Source organism: Meles meles, chromosome 3 (assembly GCF_922984935.1).
Source record: "Meles meles chromosome 3, mMelMel3.1 paternal haplotype, whole genome shotgun sequence".
Classification (NCBI taxonomy): Eukaryota; Metazoa; Chordata; class Mammalia; order Carnivora; family Mustelidae; genus Meles; species Meles meles.
In genome coordinates, this window is record NC_060068.1 from 153,175,950 (window position 1) to 153,194,103 (window position 18,154).

General features: G+C 46.6%; 1 protein-coding gene across 3 annotated transcripts in view; it reads right to left on the reverse strand.

Annotated features, from left to right (window-relative positions):
- OSMR (oncostatin M receptor) overlaps positions 1–18,154 on the reverse strand; it is a 52,141-nt gene that overhangs the window by 12,590 nt on the left and 21,397 nt on the right. For all 3 annotated transcript variants that reach the window (XM_045998763.1, XM_045998764.1, XM_045998762.1), the window contains exons 4-11: positions 15,230–15,401; positions 12,158–12,433; positions 10,694–10,823; positions 9,969–10,120; positions 5,845–5,987; positions 4,941–5,091; positions 1,758–1,834; positions 293–515 (exon numbers count right to left, since the gene is read on the reverse strand). In XM_045998763.1, the coding sequence (XP_045854719.1) occupies positions 293–515; positions 1,758–1,834; positions 4,941–5,091; positions 5,845–5,987; positions 9,969–10,120; positions 10,694–10,823; positions 12,158–12,433; positions 15,230–15,401 (1,324 nt within the window). The remainder of the gene's footprint in view (positions 1–292; positions 516–1,757; positions 1,835–4,940; positions 5,092–5,844; positions 5,988–9,968; positions 10,121–10,693; positions 10,824–12,157; positions 12,434–15,229; positions 15,402–18,154) is intronic.

Sequence of the window (18,154 nt, forward strand, 5' to 3'; positions counted from 1 at the left end):
GTTGGTGTTGCACATACTTGGGTAAACACGAGGGAACTCTCTGAATACATTGAGGAATCCCAGGGCCGCCACGCGCGGGGCTGCGGCGGAGCGGGCATTCTCCCCGCAGGCGGCGGGGCTGTCCCAGAAAGCCCGCAGCCGGCCTGAGCCCAAAGAAAAGGACGGACAGTGTTTGGCAGCTAGACATTTTGTCTCCCTGGGCTATTTATTGCCGTTCCAATTGGCCCATTCCTGCTTAATTACATCACTGACGCTTTACCAGAGAATCAAAGTGAGACAAAACAAAACTCACCGTTTCCAGGCTCTTTGGAGACTACGATGACCGAAGCAGGGGACGTGCCCACACTGTTATTGGCCGTGATGCGGATCTGGGATGAACACTGGTTCAGAGGTAGTTCTGTACCACTGGCGGGAGCAGGAATGGAAAGGAGCTCGGAGACGGATGTTTGGTCTAGATATTCTATGACTATGTTATAGAACAGAATCTTCCCGTGGGCCTGCAGTTTGGTTAGTGGCTGAAAAAAATACCGATCGCCGTTTCAAAATGGGCTTTCCTTTGAAAGGAGTTTGCATAATCCCTTTTTAAAAATCTTTTCTGTCCCTCCATTGCCAACCACCCCCCCCACACACACACCAGCAAATTAAAAAAACAGTTTAATTGAGAAAATAACACTCTAAACCAAGCTTAAAATCAGGCATTCCACTCTAACTGAAGTTGAGTAGAGAAGGGGACCATTTGAGCTCCTCAAGAGCACAGCGTGTCCAGAGAAGAGGGACCAAGCTAGAGAGGAAGGGCTTCTCTTCAGCCTGGATAAGAAAGGAGTCAGTGAGCGCTGAGCAGGGAAGACAGGAGCAGATCCTGGCAGGAAGGGCCTGGCCTCTGGCCTCCCCTCTCCCTTCAGCCGATTTCTCCCTGCACAGTTGTGCCCTGAGCCATTCATGGAGCACACAGCCCCCTCCAGACCATCCTCCAGGTTCAAAAGAATTCCCTGCCCACACCGTCCCAAGCTCAATGCCAGGGCCTGTCCCTCCAATCTGCCTTCTCAAGGGCAGACAGTGGCCCTGGTATGTACACCCATAGCCCTGAAAATGGACTGTGAGCAGCTGTTTACCCAGGTGTGGCCAGAGCCTGGACACAGAGACTGTGCCCGTGTGAGTGCCAGGCTCCCTATAGAGAGAGCCAGCCTGGAGGTGGGAAGGAGAGCCGGGGGTGGTGGGTGTGGGGGACATGGCTTGGGGCTAACTCCCCTAGGACTGTTGTGTTCGTTATGAAAACATGATCTGAGGGTCTGAGAGTTCTGAACACAAACCTGGACTTTTAGGTTGCCAGGCTTTCATGGGCAAGGGAGAATGTCAAAATAGATTTTATTTTTTTTCCTCAAATATATTTATATTAAAGTTTTTCAGCTTGACACACAACTCCTGTATGTAAATATTGTATTTAATATTTATAACTTTTAAATATGGTATACGCTTCTCCACTTACACTCATGCCTTGAGCCCTACAAAAGTTAGAGGAGGCGGGAAGAGAAGTTTCAGAGGTGCAGGACTGGCCATCTGTGGAAAGGGATGTCAAGGAGGAACAGTCCCAGCATTAGGGAAATGGGTGTGGGCGGGGACTCCTCCCCTGGGTAAGATGTTCTAGTTCTACTGGGCTCACATTAAGGTCTCCCACTGCTTCCCTCAACAAAAGTATCTGGTGTCACCCCGGAAGACAGTGACAAGCAAACCTGTCTTGTGAAATCCGTATGTCTTACCTTCCAGAATAGAGTCACAACACAACGTCCCTGCACTGATTTCACATTTCTCCAGACATCAGGAGCCTCCGAGGGAGCTGAAGGGAACCAAAGGGAAGATTGTGGGTTCTGTTATAAGTATGTAGAACAATACAACCTGTTTCTAGTTCGGTTAGAAGAAGTGAGGACAACCTGCCTACCTGAGGCTTGCTTCTCACTTTCTTCATTCTCTGTGACTTCTACCCACTTGTCCACAGCCAACTGTTTACACCTCACTAAGTGCACACAGTAGGTGCTTCACAAAAGGTCTGCTCATCAAACCGAAAGCTCTTATGGACATTAAGCCTGAGTTTCTGGAAGTCACCAGAAAATTTTGGAATCATTCATCAGTTAGACCAATTGTAGGAGGTTAGTAAGTAAATTTCTCATTTGCTGAATTTCTAAGAGCAGCAGACCATTGCTACTTCCTTGCTTCATTTGCAAAGGTTGCAATGGAGGTGCACTAAGGGGGAGCCCTAGGGGCTGGTGGTTCTCTGATGTGTGTTCATGATTTCACAGTGGCGAGTCCTCTCACTGGTCCTCTCGTGTGGCCTTGGCACCCCACCTTGATCCCCACACTCCCTCCTCCTCACGCTTCTTTCTCCTCCAGCTCCTGGCCAGCCTGGGGAAGCTGCCTGCCAGTTGGACACTCAGGGCACCCACTCACTCCCTTACTATATTGTTCTAGAAAAGTCTGTATTTATCACCAGCAAATTGTAGGACAAATGATTTGTGATTTGATTCAAAACATCTCAAAGCAAGAATTGTTTTGGAGCATAACACAAAGATTTAGCTGTTTTATAAAAATATAGTTTACTGTGCCTAATAATTGAAATTTGAATAAGTCCCTTTTTAGTTGCTGACACTTTCTCAACTTACAGATGACTGTGTATTTTTAAAAATGTATTAAGGCAGATTTTATTTTATTTTTATTTCTTTAACAGATCTTATTTATTCATTTGAGAGAGAGAGAGAGGACAAGCGGGGGAAAGACAGAGAAAGAGGGAGAAGCACACTCCTCGCTGAGCTGGAAGCCTGACATGGGGCTGGATCCCAGGACCTGGAGACCGTGACGTGAGCCAAAGGCCGACGCTTAACCATCTGAGCCACCCAGGCGCCCTGAAGCAGATTTCAGTTTGCTAAATAAGCCACTGGAGAAGCCAATATGCAAGCAAAAACTTACTAAAATACTCAGAAATGACACAGGACTCTAAGCTCAATCTTCAGCGGGCTGGTAAGTCAGTCTTTGTGAGAACAGCGCCCACAGCACAGCTGACGGCGCTCTGTGTTTGGGTCAGTATAGTTTCTGCTGTATTTCCACCGGTGCCATTTCCGTCCGCTCACTACGATTACACTGCAGCATGGTCCTACTACACATAAACATCGACCTTTCCAGCATCAAGCAAAGTGTTGTCAGAGGTTAAAAAAATGTAGATACAGATATAGATGGATAGATACGTAACCCACAGATTCACCACCAGTAGCTTCATCTCGTTCTCTTGTTATGATCAAAAGCAAAATTTATTATTTTCAGATTTTTTGCACTAAAAGAAATACAATTTACTAAAAACTCTACCCTTTCGCCATTGTCCTTTTATACTCAATTTTAGTTATAATGTTGGAATAAATTTGGAAGGAAAAAAAAAACCAAAGCAGAGCACTATCATTAAAGTAAAAGTTCTTTAATAAAACACAACTGAGGGGGATATCATGTTACTGTCAGGAACAGGACTTTTCTACAGCAGGGATTCTTGAGGAGTCTATGCCTCTAGAAAAAAATTACTGGACGCCCCCAGGAGGGTGGGAGAGCAGGTTGGGAGGGGGAAGTGCCGGGAGGTGGGGCAGGAACACCAGACAAGAAGAGGAAGGCTGCTGAGGACAACCAGTGACCAACACACGTGTAGGCTCGGAAGAGCTGTCCTCGTCAGCCCTCAGCTCCAGTCACTACTTTAAAATGGTCTCCCTGTGAGAAACAGAAAGAGCCCTGCCAGCCTAGACACACACACACACACACACCCCTACACACATGCCTACATACACGCCTACACACACACATGCGTACACACACCTACACACACACACAGAAGAAGAGAAGTTGGGATCAAATAAATGCATATACTCCTTCCTTTGGCAGTAAAAGAGCCAGGACTTGAATCGACAAGATCTGGAGGCTGTAATAACAGCATCAAGAGACGGAACACACAGAATCGGGTTCTAGGTGAGGGGAGAGCTCTGGAGTCAGAGGGCCGGGGTCTGGGTCACAGTCAACAGTTCTGTCACTCCCTGGTGAGGCCAATTAAATCACTGCTCCTCTGTGTGCCTCGGGGCCCTCACCTACACAGTGAGGATGGTTACCCATCGTGTCTCCTGCCTGGTGCGAGGCATAAGAGAAAAACACAGCAAGCGCTGGAGCTCTGTGGGGTGCTCCGTAAGGGCCAACTGCCCTAACTGTCACAATGGCTACGTCTCTGCCCCTCAGTAACTCCACAAACCAGGAATCTACAGGCAGAACTTGCCTCCTCTGTCTGCTGGGCAACAATGATGATTTGTCGTTTTGAGTGGGAAGGAGATGAAAACAGGGCCGGGCCAGCTCATCTCTGGAGGCCCTAATTGGAAGGCACTGAAAGCTGTAGTTATTTGTCAGAAAGACTCGTGGTTCAGTCGGGGTGAGGAAAGTCCCACCGCAAGAATGATCGAGAAGACTCACAGCTCGCTGCTGCTGAACGAATGATGTGTCACTAAAAATTCAGTTTCCAAATATCATCACATTTCCACACATAGCCTGAAGTTGTTTGGTATGAGAACAAAGCTTTCCTTGGCATGGACACTACTGTTTGTCCCTAGCCCTTAATTTGAAAAGTCTACACTGATTTACATAGCTCCGGATCCAATGGGGATCCAGCAATACTAGCTTAGAAACCATTTTGCAAAATCAAAAAGGAGAGAGAAAATGTATAAAAGAACACTGACTGATGTGTGTTTGAGGTGGATGGCTTCCCACTCACATGCCGTTAAGCATTTAATCCAGTTTTTAAAAAGAGAATTCAGCCCCTGTTGCAATATGTTCCCCTCAGGTTTGGGTACAGTCAAAAGCTCTTAGGGAAACCCTAACCCATCTCCCATGAGTCAGCTGAGATCCTTGAGTGACACTGCAGGTGAACATACCAGCTTCGGCTGTGGTGAAGTTCTGCCACGTCCACTCACTCCATTTCCAGAAGCGGTCGCCATTAGCACAGCGCACCTGGGCCATGTACTCCGTATCCGGCTCCAGGCCACTGAAGAGGTGCGCACCATCCACCTTGATGGAAACGTTGTGCTTTTTCAAAGAAAGGGAGGGAGGAAAGAAGGAAGGAAGAGAAGAAACGAAATGAAAAGAAAAAAGGAAACAAGAAGAAAGAAGCAGAAGAAGGAATAGAGGAGACAGGTATAGTGGTGAGCATACTTCATTGCAAAGTCAAATCATAGCACGGTTCAATCAGATTTGGGGTAAGACTACTTCTTCTTTGGGAAAAGAAAATCTCTAAAGCCCTCTGCCCAACTCTAAAGTTTGTGATTAATTTCATGAACTTTTTAATTAAACAGATTACTCTTACCATCTGAACCCACACAGAAATAAGATTTTATCTATTTATTTTTAAAGATTTTATTTATTTATTTGACAGAGAGAGAGACATCACAAGTAGGTAGAGAGGCAGGCAGAGAGAGAAGGGGAAGCAGACTTCCCGCCGAGCAGAGAGCCTGATGCGGGGCTCGATCCCAGGACCCTGAGACCACGACCTGGGCCTAAGGCAGAGGCTTAACTCACTGAGCCACCCAGGTGTCCCAAGATTTTATTTTTAATTAATTAATTTATTTATTAGTTTCAGAGGTAGAATTTAGTGCTTCATCGGTTGTATATAACATCCAGTGCTCATTATATCAAATGTCCTCCTTAATGCTCATCACCCAATTATCCCTCTCCCCACCCACCTCCCCCAGAAATAAGATTTTAAAGAGCTTTTATTCATAAGTCTCTCTGTTCGGAACATAAAGGGATTTTTGAAAATAGGAAATTAAGCAGTATTCTTACTTGTATCACTTTTCCTTCACCGTAGAGTTCAACTTGGCACAACAGTGTATAATACTTCCCAATGGAGTGTACCTTCCAGGTCACGGTGGCATTTGTGGCACTTACATTTTTAAATAATACATTGAAGGGAGCCATTGGGTGCACTGCCAAAAAAAAAAAAAAAAAAAAGAAAGAAAGAAAAGGAAACAAAGTAAAAAAAAAAATTCAAGCATAAATCCAAAAAGACTTTGGTAAACAGCAGTTCATGTCTACATTTATTTATTCACTGGTATTTTTTTGTTGTTTGCTTTTGAAAAAATCAGACTTTGATTTGAAAAACCAGACTTACAGCCAAGATGGAATAAGCCAACTACAGCCTTTCTCTCTCATCGATTATATTAGAAATTCTGAACAAAACAGAAGAAGAAACTACCAGGACTCCTAAAATTAAACAAAAGCAGGCAGATTGTGAAAGAGGATCAAAACGTGGAGAAGTGGCTCATGTGGAGAGTATAACAGAACCCAGAGTCTAAACAAAATAACAATGTCAAAGGTACAATCCATAAGTATTCTACATACAAAAGCCCAGAGTATGTCACCGATTTCCAAAGGAAAAGATAATCAACAGATGCCAACCTTAAGATGGTCCACATGGCTACAATTGTTACAGACTTTAAGAGAGACCCATGTCATAATAGTAAACAAGTTTGAAATGAATAGAGGAAAACGCTTCTTAGCAGAAAAATATAAACTATTTTTTTTAAAAATCCAATGGGAATTTAGAACTAAAAAATATAATATCTGAAATGAAAAATGGACTGGATAAGGTTCAGGTCTTAAAAAGACAAAGTAAGCACCTCCCATCCTGTCTCTCTTCCTGAATCCAGTCAACACAATGCATGGAGCATTCTCAAATATTCTTTTTTTTTTTTTTTAATTTATTTGACAGAGAGAAATCACAACTAGGCAGAGAGGCAGGCAGAGAGCGAGGAGGAAGCAGGCTCCCCGTGGAGCAGAGAGTCCGATGTGGGGCTCGATCCCAGGACCCTGGCATCATGACCTGAGCCGAAGGCAGAGGCTTTAACTCACTGAGCCACCCAGGCTCCCCCTCAAATATTCTATTTGAGAACTCTCAAATGTAGACAGCAACAGGCAGATTGGACAAGACCAGAATGTGAAATATCACAGTGCCGGGAGGGGGTAAAGGAAGACATATGGGTTGTAAAGCTTCTATATTTTACGTAAAGTGGAAAATATTAACTCTAAGAAAACTGTGAAACATTAGTAACATAATCTCCAGAGGGAAAAAACAGGAATACAAAGAGATGTAGGAGAAAGTCAGTAGACAAACTGAAGTGGAATACTAAACAAATATTCAAATTATCCCAAAGGGGGCAGGCTGGGCAGAGTGGAGGAACAAAAAAACAGGGAACAAATAGAAAATAAATAATAAAATGGCAGATTGAGTCCAACCATATTAATAATTATGTCAAATATAAATGTTCCAAACACACCGATAAAAAGAGAAATTGTCAGATGGGAGAGAAATTGAAACCAGTCATGGACCTGCCTTCAAAGTGCAATAGGGGAGCAAACATGAATCAATAACCACAAAACCAAATGTGACATTGAAACTGGGGTGACCACAGTGAAAGTGTAAAAGGCCTTTTGACCTAAAAGATGGGAGTTCTAGAAGCCCCTATCCTGAGACTTCGTCCTTATCTCATTATCCAAGGGCTTATGACTCACAATTCTAAATCTCCATCCCAGACTTCTTCCATGCTTTCCAAACTCTACATCCAACTGCCTCCTCAATACGTCCATGTCTAAAAGACACCTCAGACTCAACACGGTGAAGACAGAACTCTACCCTCCTGCTCAGAGCTGCTCCTCCACAGTACCCTCCCCATTTCAGGAAATAGTTCCAGTATTAGCTCAATTATTTAGGCCAAAACCCTAGGAATCATCCTAAATTCCTCCTCCCCTTGTAACCTACATATCTTCCCTAAGTAAGTCCTACCAACTCAGTCCCAAAGTGAATTCAGAATATGACCACATCCCACCAACTTCATCACGCCATCTGGTGCAAAGTCTCTGCCTGACGACTGCAAGAGCCTCCCATCCAGCTCCCTTTCTCCACCCTCCCCTCTGACAGCCCCACCTGTGCGAGTTTTTCCTACAGCGTAAGTCACATCACTGACCTGTCCCGATGGACACCTTCTAATACAGCTAATAAGACTACCCTGTTCTTCCCACAGTCACTGCGTGACCAGGACACTCCGATCTCCTCTCTCTCATAGTATGGGCACAAGAACACTCTTTCTGTCTCTCAGACAACCCAGAGCTTGTTCCCATCCTATGACATTCTCAAATCCTATTCTTTTTGCTTCTAATGCTCTTCCCCTAGATGTTTTCTGTTTCTGTCTCATTCTTTGGCGGCCTCATCCTAACTGAAGTGGCATCAGGCATTCTCTACCACATGACCCGAGTTGACCTTCTCCACAGTGTGTAGTGATACTTGAAATACTGTATGTGTCCACTCCCCACTCTCAACCCCTCCCCCAACGCACTCTCACACCCAAGTTCACATGGGGCAGTCACCCAGTTTTGGTCACTGCCAGGTGCCCAGTGCCAGCGATACTAGAGGCACTCTGTCATTATCTGGCTGACTGGTGATTAAGCTAAAATCTAGAAGATATGTAGGAATTAAGAAAGTAAAAAGCAAGGGATGAGCATTCTAGAAAAAAGGAACACATGTGAAGATTCTGCATTTCATAAGAGAGAAAACATGTGGTCGAAACATAGGAAAAGATTCTCAACCTTCAGGATCTGTATTCAAGACCATGACAGATACCAGGGTATGTATACCCAGGAAGCTGACACAATGGAAAGGGCAACCACCCCAGTGTGGAGAGGCTGTATGAGTTCAAGGGCCGGGGTACGACCAGGGCAGCCCCTTTGGAAAACCACTTGGCTTTGTGTCTGAAGTTGCTCATTCACATTCTCTATATCCTCACTGATTCCACTTTGGGGTATACACTCAAGAAAACAAAAGGAGGGGGCACCTGGGTGGCTCAGGGGGTTAAGCCTCTGCCTTCGGCTCTGTCATGATCTCAGGGTCCTGGGATCGAGCCCCGCATCGGGCTCTCTGCTCAGCGGGGAGCCTTCTTCCTCCTCTCTCTCTCTATCTACCCATCTCTCTCTGCCTACTTGTGATCTCTGTCTGTCAAATAAATAAAAAATAATTTAAAGAAAACAAAAGGAGACCAGTCCTACATTCATAATGCTCGTAGTAGCACCATCCTTGAGAACAAAAACCTGGATACAACCTGAGAAAGCAATAGAGGACATGCCTGACCAAAATACCATACATTTATTCAATGAAATACTTCACGGCAGTGAAAACCAACAGACTATAACAACACTCAATAATACGGGTCAATACCAGTAATTTACTACCACACAAACAGTAATTACCAAATTATCACATGTGGCTTGATGTCTTTTATATACATTAAAACCAATCAAAATAAAAACAGTATTTTTAGGATGGCATTAGAAATGAGAATACATACACCTATACATACATACACACATTCGAGATTTAAATCTGTACTTATCTTGGCGGAAGGAGCCAGGTGGGGGGCTGTGGGATGGGAGGGGCAGTGAGTTCCAGTCAGAGTTCTAGTCTGAAGGTGAGTGGTAAGCATGCAGGTGCCCATTACATTATCAAAACAAATAACCAGGGACTGTGGGCCATGCATGCTTCCATGAAGAGAAGTGTGGTTTCAACGAGAGTTATAAATGAAAACTTTTTTAAAAAAGACTTATTTATTTGAGAGAGGTGGAGAGAGAGAGAGAGCGCGCATGCGCGCATGAGCAGGGGAGGGGAAGGGGCAGAGGGAGAGGGAGAAGCCGACTCTCTGCTGAGCACAGAGCCTGATGCGGGGCTCAATCCTGGGACCCCAGGATCATGACCTGAGCTGAAGGCAGACACTTAACTGACTGAGCCACCCAGGTGCTCCTAAATTAAAAATTTCACTTAGGATGTGAATTAGGCAAAAATCTACAACATTTCCTTGATCATAGAGCATGTCACACAACGATGAGCTCGTAACCACCGTGGGTTCTGACACTGGTCTCACCTCGATGAGTCAGGTTAAAAAGAAGGTGAACACTTCTCTTTCGTAAGTAGTTTTCAGCCGTGAGTGTGAAGTTATACATGTCTTGGGACTCTGGAGCGACTTGCCAAAGACACCAGCTTTTGTGTTTACAAAGGGTCTTTTTCCCGGAAAATCTTAAAAAAAAAAAAACAAACACACACACACACACACAAAACAACAATTTCAGGGTTTACACTTTTGTCAGCACAGAGATGTATCCCTACACTCAGGGCACACCCAGTGGCCTTCAAATTATGTTCCACGTGACGATGTCAATCCCCCGCCATCAACAAATGTCAAAAGTGAAAATGTTTCAACAAATGCCACTTGTGTGGTGAAATGTGTAACGACCATAAACCACTGACCGCCCCCCTCCACCAACATGGGGGATGAGACGACTCCTGAATGTATTTTAAATATTCTTAAAAAGTTAGAAATTAGGTAGACCCAGAACACCAGATGGAACTATGTTCACATCAAGATTCACCACTAACAGGCTTTCTTATCATTTCTATGTGACGTTTTCCTTCCTCGAAACTCAGGTGGAAAGTATCACACACCACTGAAAGACTTCTTCCTCACTCTGGCAAGATGGTTGTAAACTATCTGTTCACATTTTCCTCAACATCTGAATGTGGCTCTTGTTGTTGTCACAAGCGCCTTAAACAAGGAGGGCTCTGTCTAGAACGCCATGGGAGCAAACTTACGATTCAAATAAAGTGTAGCTCTGGGAAAGCTGTTTGAGCAAGCCCGTGTCACTCCCTGGATCCCAAGTACAGTTCAATGTCATGAGGTCCTGGGTTTCACAAGAAAAGTCCTTGGGCTCCTCGAGGACTTCTGTTGGTACAAAGGAAAAAACAGATGAAAGGCCTAGTTAAATCCCTTTAATGAAAGACAAGGAAAACGGAGAGCTCCTTTTGGGTCTCAGGCCACAGAATCACTCTGAATGATAAAAGCATCACACCCCACCCGCACCTCCAGAAAGTCATAGTTCAGGCACCTCATCGGGGCCCCTTCTCCCTTCCCCTGTTCTTCTCTGAGGCATCACCGGGGACCAGTGGTGGGAGTTGTGCCGAGGTCTGCAGTGTGTCCCGGGAGTCGTACCCCCAGGGCCTGCTAGGAGGCACTCAACACCTACCACCGACTGTCAGACAGCTGGAGTGAGCGGAAGAATGAATGAATGAATGAATGAATGAATGAAGTCAGTGTTGCCTCCCCTGGAAGCTGGGGCTCGCAGACAGCCTCGGGGCTATTAGGCTTGGGATGCCAGCAAGTCCAATTTGGGGGACTGCTAAGCTGGGCGGCAGGGTGCTGAGAGTTCCAAGGTCAAGTGCAGCACCTCCACACCATCCCCCACCCCCTCCCCACATCCCTGCAGCTCTCAGAAGCCTGCCCTGAGAGACAATGGAGGTGGGTGCCCGGGAGCCCAGAGCACGCCTCGGGCCAGAGAAGCAGGAGGGAGCAGGCTCAGATGTTGCCCCACTGCCCGCGCAGGGAAGGGAAGTCTCCTGACCAAATGTAGGAGGCCCCTGGGCACGTGCACACAGACCTCCATGAAAAGCAGTGCTCTCCCTTCCCTGTTGCCAGCCACAGAGGCCCCTGATGTTTTCCACACCCACTTCAGAGCGGGTTCCTCTGGATTCCTCCACTATAGTGTTGGGGCCAGGCCTGTCTGTGTTCATTCACCCTCAAACAACCAGTCCTGGGCTCGCTTCACAGAGAAGGAAACTGGCTCAGAGAGGTGGGGAAACTTGGCCAAGCTGGCGCGCCCGGGCACAGGGAGATGATTCGAACCCAGGTCTTCTGGGTGCAACACTGGCTGCCTCCCTGGAGTGGGCGCCCTGCCATCTCTCCCACTCCACCCCCCGGGCCCCCCGCCACATTGCACTCCTGCCGCATGGCTGAGGCAGGCAGGGCCCTTCCCGGTGGTCCAGGAAATGGACCGAACTTTCTCCCCTTTAGTAATTTGTGGTCTCTAGGAATAAAACTGTCAATAAGGCCAAGATAACAACAGGAAACCCTTCAAGATCTTTTCCAGAATCTCTCCTAGAAGTCTGGGGAGACAAAAGAATCCAGACCACGGGTGGAAATGTTTACTCGCCTTCTGGGAAAGGAAATCCTGTCTATTCTAGGAAACAGGAAAGAAGAGCACAGAGCATGTGCACACTTACTTGACACAAAGAGAACGGTGCCCTTTAATCCGTCTCCTTGGCCCACCTTACAATAGATATTTGTCCCGGTTTCCCTAATGAAAGCAACATGATTCAAGTTGAACACGGCCACATTTGGATCGAGCTGTTCTCCCTGCATCCGTACGCCTTCCAAATAACAGGATATGTTATTCTGGTGGCTTCTGGAAACGTAACAAATGGTGACATTGGAGCCTTCTTCCACGAGCTTATCTTTAGGGAAAACCAACAGCGGGTCCTGTCCAAGAGAATTCTGTACTGCAAGAGAAAAAAAGGCCGATCAGTCAGAATGTCACTCAAGTTTCAAACCAGCCCCTCTGGTTTGAAACAAACAACGACAGCTTTAGCCTCTTCTACCTGCTGGGGAAAAGCGGAGCCTAAACCTCGGGGCAAACCTAGAAAAGTTCAGGGCCGCGCAAACACTCCTTCTTACAAGGGCTCCTACTGTTCGGCAAAATGTTGCTGACATTCCTACTGCAAAGACAGTGCATCCCTCGGCCCTGGGATCAGGTGTCCCTGCCAGCTTTGCTTGTGACAGGCACGGCTGCCCTCTATGGGCCACAGCCCCGAGGGAGGTTCTGCATTAGGTGGGATGTACGGTATCTCTTACCAGCGGCACAGGTAGGATCCACGGAGCCAAAGTTCACTCACCCAGCAGGTGGCAAGGCCACATTCACATCTGCCAGGCCTGCCCATCTCCATAGCCACGTGTCTCCCCCATACCCCCTTTTTATGGTTTTATGTATTTGTTTTAGAGAAATTTAGCAAGAAAAAGAACATGAGCAGGAGGGGCAAAAGGAGAGGGAGAGAGATAACCCCAAGTAGACTCTATGCTGAGTGCAGAGCCCCACTCGGGACTCGATCCCACAACCCTGAGATCATGATCTGAGCTGAAATCAGGCTTCGGACACTCAGCTGACTGAGCCAGCCAGGCACCACCATGTGTCCCTCTTAATCTCTACACTGTACTACTGACCACATCTCTGCCCACCTTCTCGGAAATGCCAGTCACTCAAATAGCTCCTTTTCCACCATCTCTCCTTCTGTAAGACCATCAGTGTATAAAAATCCTCAGGGTGGGGCGCCTGGGTGGCTCAGTGGGTTAAAGCTTCTGCCTTCGGCTCAGGTCATGATCCCAGGGTCCTGGGATCGAGCCCCGCATCTGGCTCTCTGCTCAGCAGGGAGCCTGTTTCCGTTCCTCTCTTTCTGGCTGCCGCTCGGCCTACCTGTGATCTCTGTCTGTCAAATAAATAAATAAAATCTTAAAAAAAAAAAAAAATCCTCAGGGGTCTCCCATTTCAAGCCAACTCGCCACCCTCCCTATGTCTCCTTTCCGCCGCCTCAGCCCCACTCCTCCCAGTCGCAACCCCTGAAGGGGCTCCCTGCTCTGACTGCTTGGCTCCGTGGCTCCCACTCAGTCAGTCCCCCATAGCCACGGAAACTGCCATCACTGACCTCACCCTGCTGTGTGGCCTGCGCAGGGGAGCTTTTTTTTAAAGGTTCCAGGTGAGTCTAGAATACACAGGTTTTTCATTCATCCTTGACTTAGACCAGAAGTTACAGATTTGAGAAATCTAGCCCATTTATCAAAGCTGTTTATAATGTTGTCCTGTCTCTTACTATCTTTTCAGTCTGTTTTTTGTTTTTTTTTTTTGCTGTGTGTCCCTCTGTCAGCAGTAGGATGTAATGTGAACGGGGCTGAGGGGGTTGGGAAGGAGCAGGCTCTGGACCTAGGTTGTTCCGGGCTGGAATTCCAACTCTACCACTTACGGGTTCGATGACTTCACATGGGTTCTTTAAGCTAATTGTGATCAGTTTCCTCATCTGTGAAGTGGGGATAAGAACAATACATATTCCAAACGGCTGATTTGAGGGCTAAATTAATATGGAGAGTGCTTAGAACATGACTAAAATGCAGATTTAATTCTATTAGCAGTATTAAACTAATAACGAGGCTACTCATGGGTTAATGTTTGCTATCAGTTTGACTTTAATAGATTTGTATAAACACTTAACAAAGGAATGGTTCTATGGGCAGGAATTCCAGATTATCTAGCAAATGGTGTACATTGAGAGAGCCAAATGGCATTGCTTCAGAACCAGCTTATTGTTTAAATGAAGCATAATAAGCTGCGGTAAAATCCACTCTAGATTTTAATGATAACAAAATTAAATTATCAAATTTAGGAGATACATACAACATATTTCTCCATAATCTCATTACTCAAATGAAGACTTGATTTCACTGTTTCCACATGTCACTGCTTCTCTCTACCTTAGGGGTTGGCAGGCTAGGGCCCAGGAACCAATTCTAGCTTGCCATCTGTTTTTGTAAATAAAGTTTCATTAGAACACAACAATTCTTGGGGCGCCTGGGTGGCTCAGTGGGTTAAGCCGCTGCCTTCGGCTCAGGTCATGATCTCGGGGTCCTGGAATCGAGTCCCGCATCGGGCTCTCTGCTCAGCAGGGAGCCTGCTTCCCTCTCTCTCTGCCTGCCTCTCTATCTACTTGTGATCTCTCTCTGTCAAATAAATAAATAAAATCTTAAAAAGAACACAACAATTCTCATTTGTTTATATATTGCTTAAGATGGCTTGCCCATTACAATTACATGTCTTGGAGTCATGGCTGAGACCAACAGGGTCTGTACAGCCTAAAATACTTCCTATCTTGCCCTTTACACAAAAGCTTCCTAACCTCTGCTCTAGGTGCAAACACATTTTGTCTTCTTCTAATAAAAGCATATGTACAATTTATATCCTGCTTTGTTCTCTTAGTATTTGTAATAAACACGGGTCCCATGTTTGGAAAATAAAGACGAAATTGTCTGAACTTGCGTAATTATCTCAGAATAAATCGTGAGGCAAAACTGTAGACGTCTATCTCCTCGTGGCACGGTTCATACCCGCACTTCTTCATTCCAAGGGAAGACAAAGAAAAATAATGTCGGTTTCGACTCGGTCTCCTCAAAAGAGACTTCTACTATTTGGCTATTGATCCCTAAGTAATATTAAATAGTCGAGCTTTTAATTCTTTGACCACCTCCCTTCTTACCATCTGCTTCCTCCCACGAACTCCAGCTGCTCCAGACCCTTGGCCCGGGGGTCTTGGCAGCATCTACCACACTCCTCATTCTTATAAAATGTTTCGCACATTCCAAGGGGAGCTTGGATTCCCAGCTCCAGTGCAGAACTTGGTTCCACTTCACAGTGGTGGTGTAGTTCTCCTAGAAAGAAAGGGAAAAATTTGGAAACATGGATCCATGCTGTCCTGGAAAATGGCCTGATTAGAGTTACCCCCAAGCACACAGCCAGGAGCCCACTGCAGCTCCCAGATACACGCAAGAGTGGTCCATCCCTAAGCAGCCTGCTCCCCCACTCCGACGTCACAGCAGAACCTGCCATAGCCTCCTGCCTTTTGAGAGCTCACCTCCCAACCCCAATGGCTCTCTGATTCCAGGGGGCTCGTGGGGAGCAAGTGAAAGAAAGCTGAACGTACTCAAGTCTTGGGGGGAGAGGTCAGAGTCAGAAGGTAGGCACGGGACTCGTCACACTTAGAGCCTGCTAAGAAAATTTTTGCAAACTAGAGAACTCATTGAGTCATTCTTTAAAAATAAGCAAGACCGAGGAATATTTTCTTAATAATCTTTTTTAGCCTCGGCCAGATCAAGTTGGCCAAATCTCCGTAGAGAGGGCAGGCCTTCATGGCACCCAGGAGTACCGATGGCTCTCCGAAGCCAGTAGCAGGCTCTCCGTGAGGCCTTTGGGCTTTGTTTTGTTTGGTTTCATTTGGTCTACTTGTCTTTGAAGATATGGTGGCCAAGGGGCCATGTCCTCTTCTCTGAGCTCCGCATGTTAGAATCTTCAGTCCCCAGGGAGGTCAAGCACACAAGATGTCTTACACTGTGCTCTTGGGAAACTTGTTCAAGTTGAAATGCAACTGCTCTTCCCACACAGCCTTTTTTTTTTTTTTTTTTTAAGATTTATTTATTTACTTTAGAGACAGAGTGCGTGAGTGACGGAGGGGCAGATGGAGAAAGAGAATCTTCAGCAGGCATCACGCTCAGGGCGGAGCCCGATGCAGGACTTGATCTCACAATCTGAGATCATGACCCAAGCCTAAATCAAGAATCAGATGCTTAACCACCTGAGCTACCCAGGCGCCCCTCCACACAGCCTTTCATCTTGATCTTTCTAAAATTCTGGTGTCTTCTTTCTCTCATTCAATGGGCTTCAATGGTTCCTTTACACCTTACCCTCTCAGCCATCTACATGCTGATTCCAACCTGCCTCTCCCTCACAGGGACCTCCTCTCTGGACACAGTGGTCTACCTTGCACTTGGGGAATAGCTTTATACTTTTACACCTCAGTGTCTGCTCACCCAGAGTCCCTGGTTTAGGGTCCCCATGCCCATTCTGCACTGGGAATTAGTCCAGGCCACACCAACCCCTACCCCCCCAGAAGCCCTCCTGCATACTGGGTACAGTCATTGACATTTCATCTGTGGTCGGGTTGTGTCCCTGGCTGGAGCATGGCCCCAGGAGAACGGACACAGGGCTTTATTCTTCTTCCCATCCCGCAAGGCTCTGGGCACTCAGGCTCCCCGGTGGGCCCCTCCAGGACACTTGCTTTCTGCCCCCACCGCTGGATGATGGGAACATCAAATGCTTGCATTTCCTGGGGAAAACTGAGTCTGCAGCCCCATTTTGAAAGGCCAATCTCAAACCCTATAATCATAAGGATGGGGGCGACCTGCGTGTCACACACAGCCAGAGCTGACAGACTTTGAGGCCTTCCCTCCACTTTCTCCTTTCCCCCTTCCCAGGCTGCTAGGCTGCAGTGGAGCCCGGGCTGAAGCTGGCGAAGCCCTGAGGGGAGAGCACCTCGGCCCACCTCGCAGTGCACAACCCTTCCCTCCATGTGGAATTCCAAGTTATAAAATGGTTCTCTTGTGGTTTATCATGTTGTTTTACTCCTAAACTACAACATACACGTTTTAAATACAAGATTTGAGGTCCTGATCTGTGCAACTTTTCCTATTTAATACAAGCAGTCTTGAGTCCATTTTGATTAAATATTGTTTAAGAGCAAATACCAAAAACCAACCAACAAAACCACCCAGAAACTGTATCAACAATGGTGACTTTGCAGTCCTCAAGCCACAGTCTGGGTTTTTCCTCCTGCATCTCTTTGGAATTTAGCCACTTTTGTCATCGTTGAGTGTCACCAGTCACTCCAGGCACCTCTCTGCTGGGCCCACCACACAGCCCCCGTCATACGGGTAATGTTTTGCCTTCTCCAACTGCCCCGCCTGTTCTCCGCTGTGAGCCAGAGCAGACCTGTCAAACTTCCAGCCAGATCCCGTCATTTCTCTTCTTTTCGTGGCTCTCAGGATAAAACAGGAAAAGGAGCCTGACCTCCAGTATCCTGTGTGGTCCACCCAGGGCCACGCCTGCCCCTCTGTGCTCAAGCTTTCAGGCGGGGGAGCTCACAGCCCTCCCCTCAGGGCCTCAGCTCACACCTGTGGGCTCTTCCCAGAATATTCTTCTCCACCCTCTCTTCTAAATTAGCTTCTAATCCTCTTCTTTATTTTGGCTCAAAAAGTCTTTCTTTCAAGTTGCTGGAGAAGGTCAGGCCTTGTCGCAACCCCACAGCACCCTGTCAGCCGCCAGCACTGCAGGTCCCACATTTAGGACACTCTGGTCTGTGTGTTTTTTCTCCTCATTCTGGCTCAGCCCTGACAGACCTACGCCTTGAGTAATGGCTGGACCCCGGCTCCCAGTCTCCCAACCGGGCGCTCAGTGACTGCATCATTAGAAGGCAGCGTGGGCTCTGTTTTCCTCAGACACTACTTGGGCGGATTCTGTCTAACCACAAACTTGTGCTTTGTGCTGCTCACAGCCTTGTCATGGAGGAGATAAAACTTTCCTTGAATGCATCAATTCAGTGATTTTTTTTTTTAATATGATGAATTGTGCT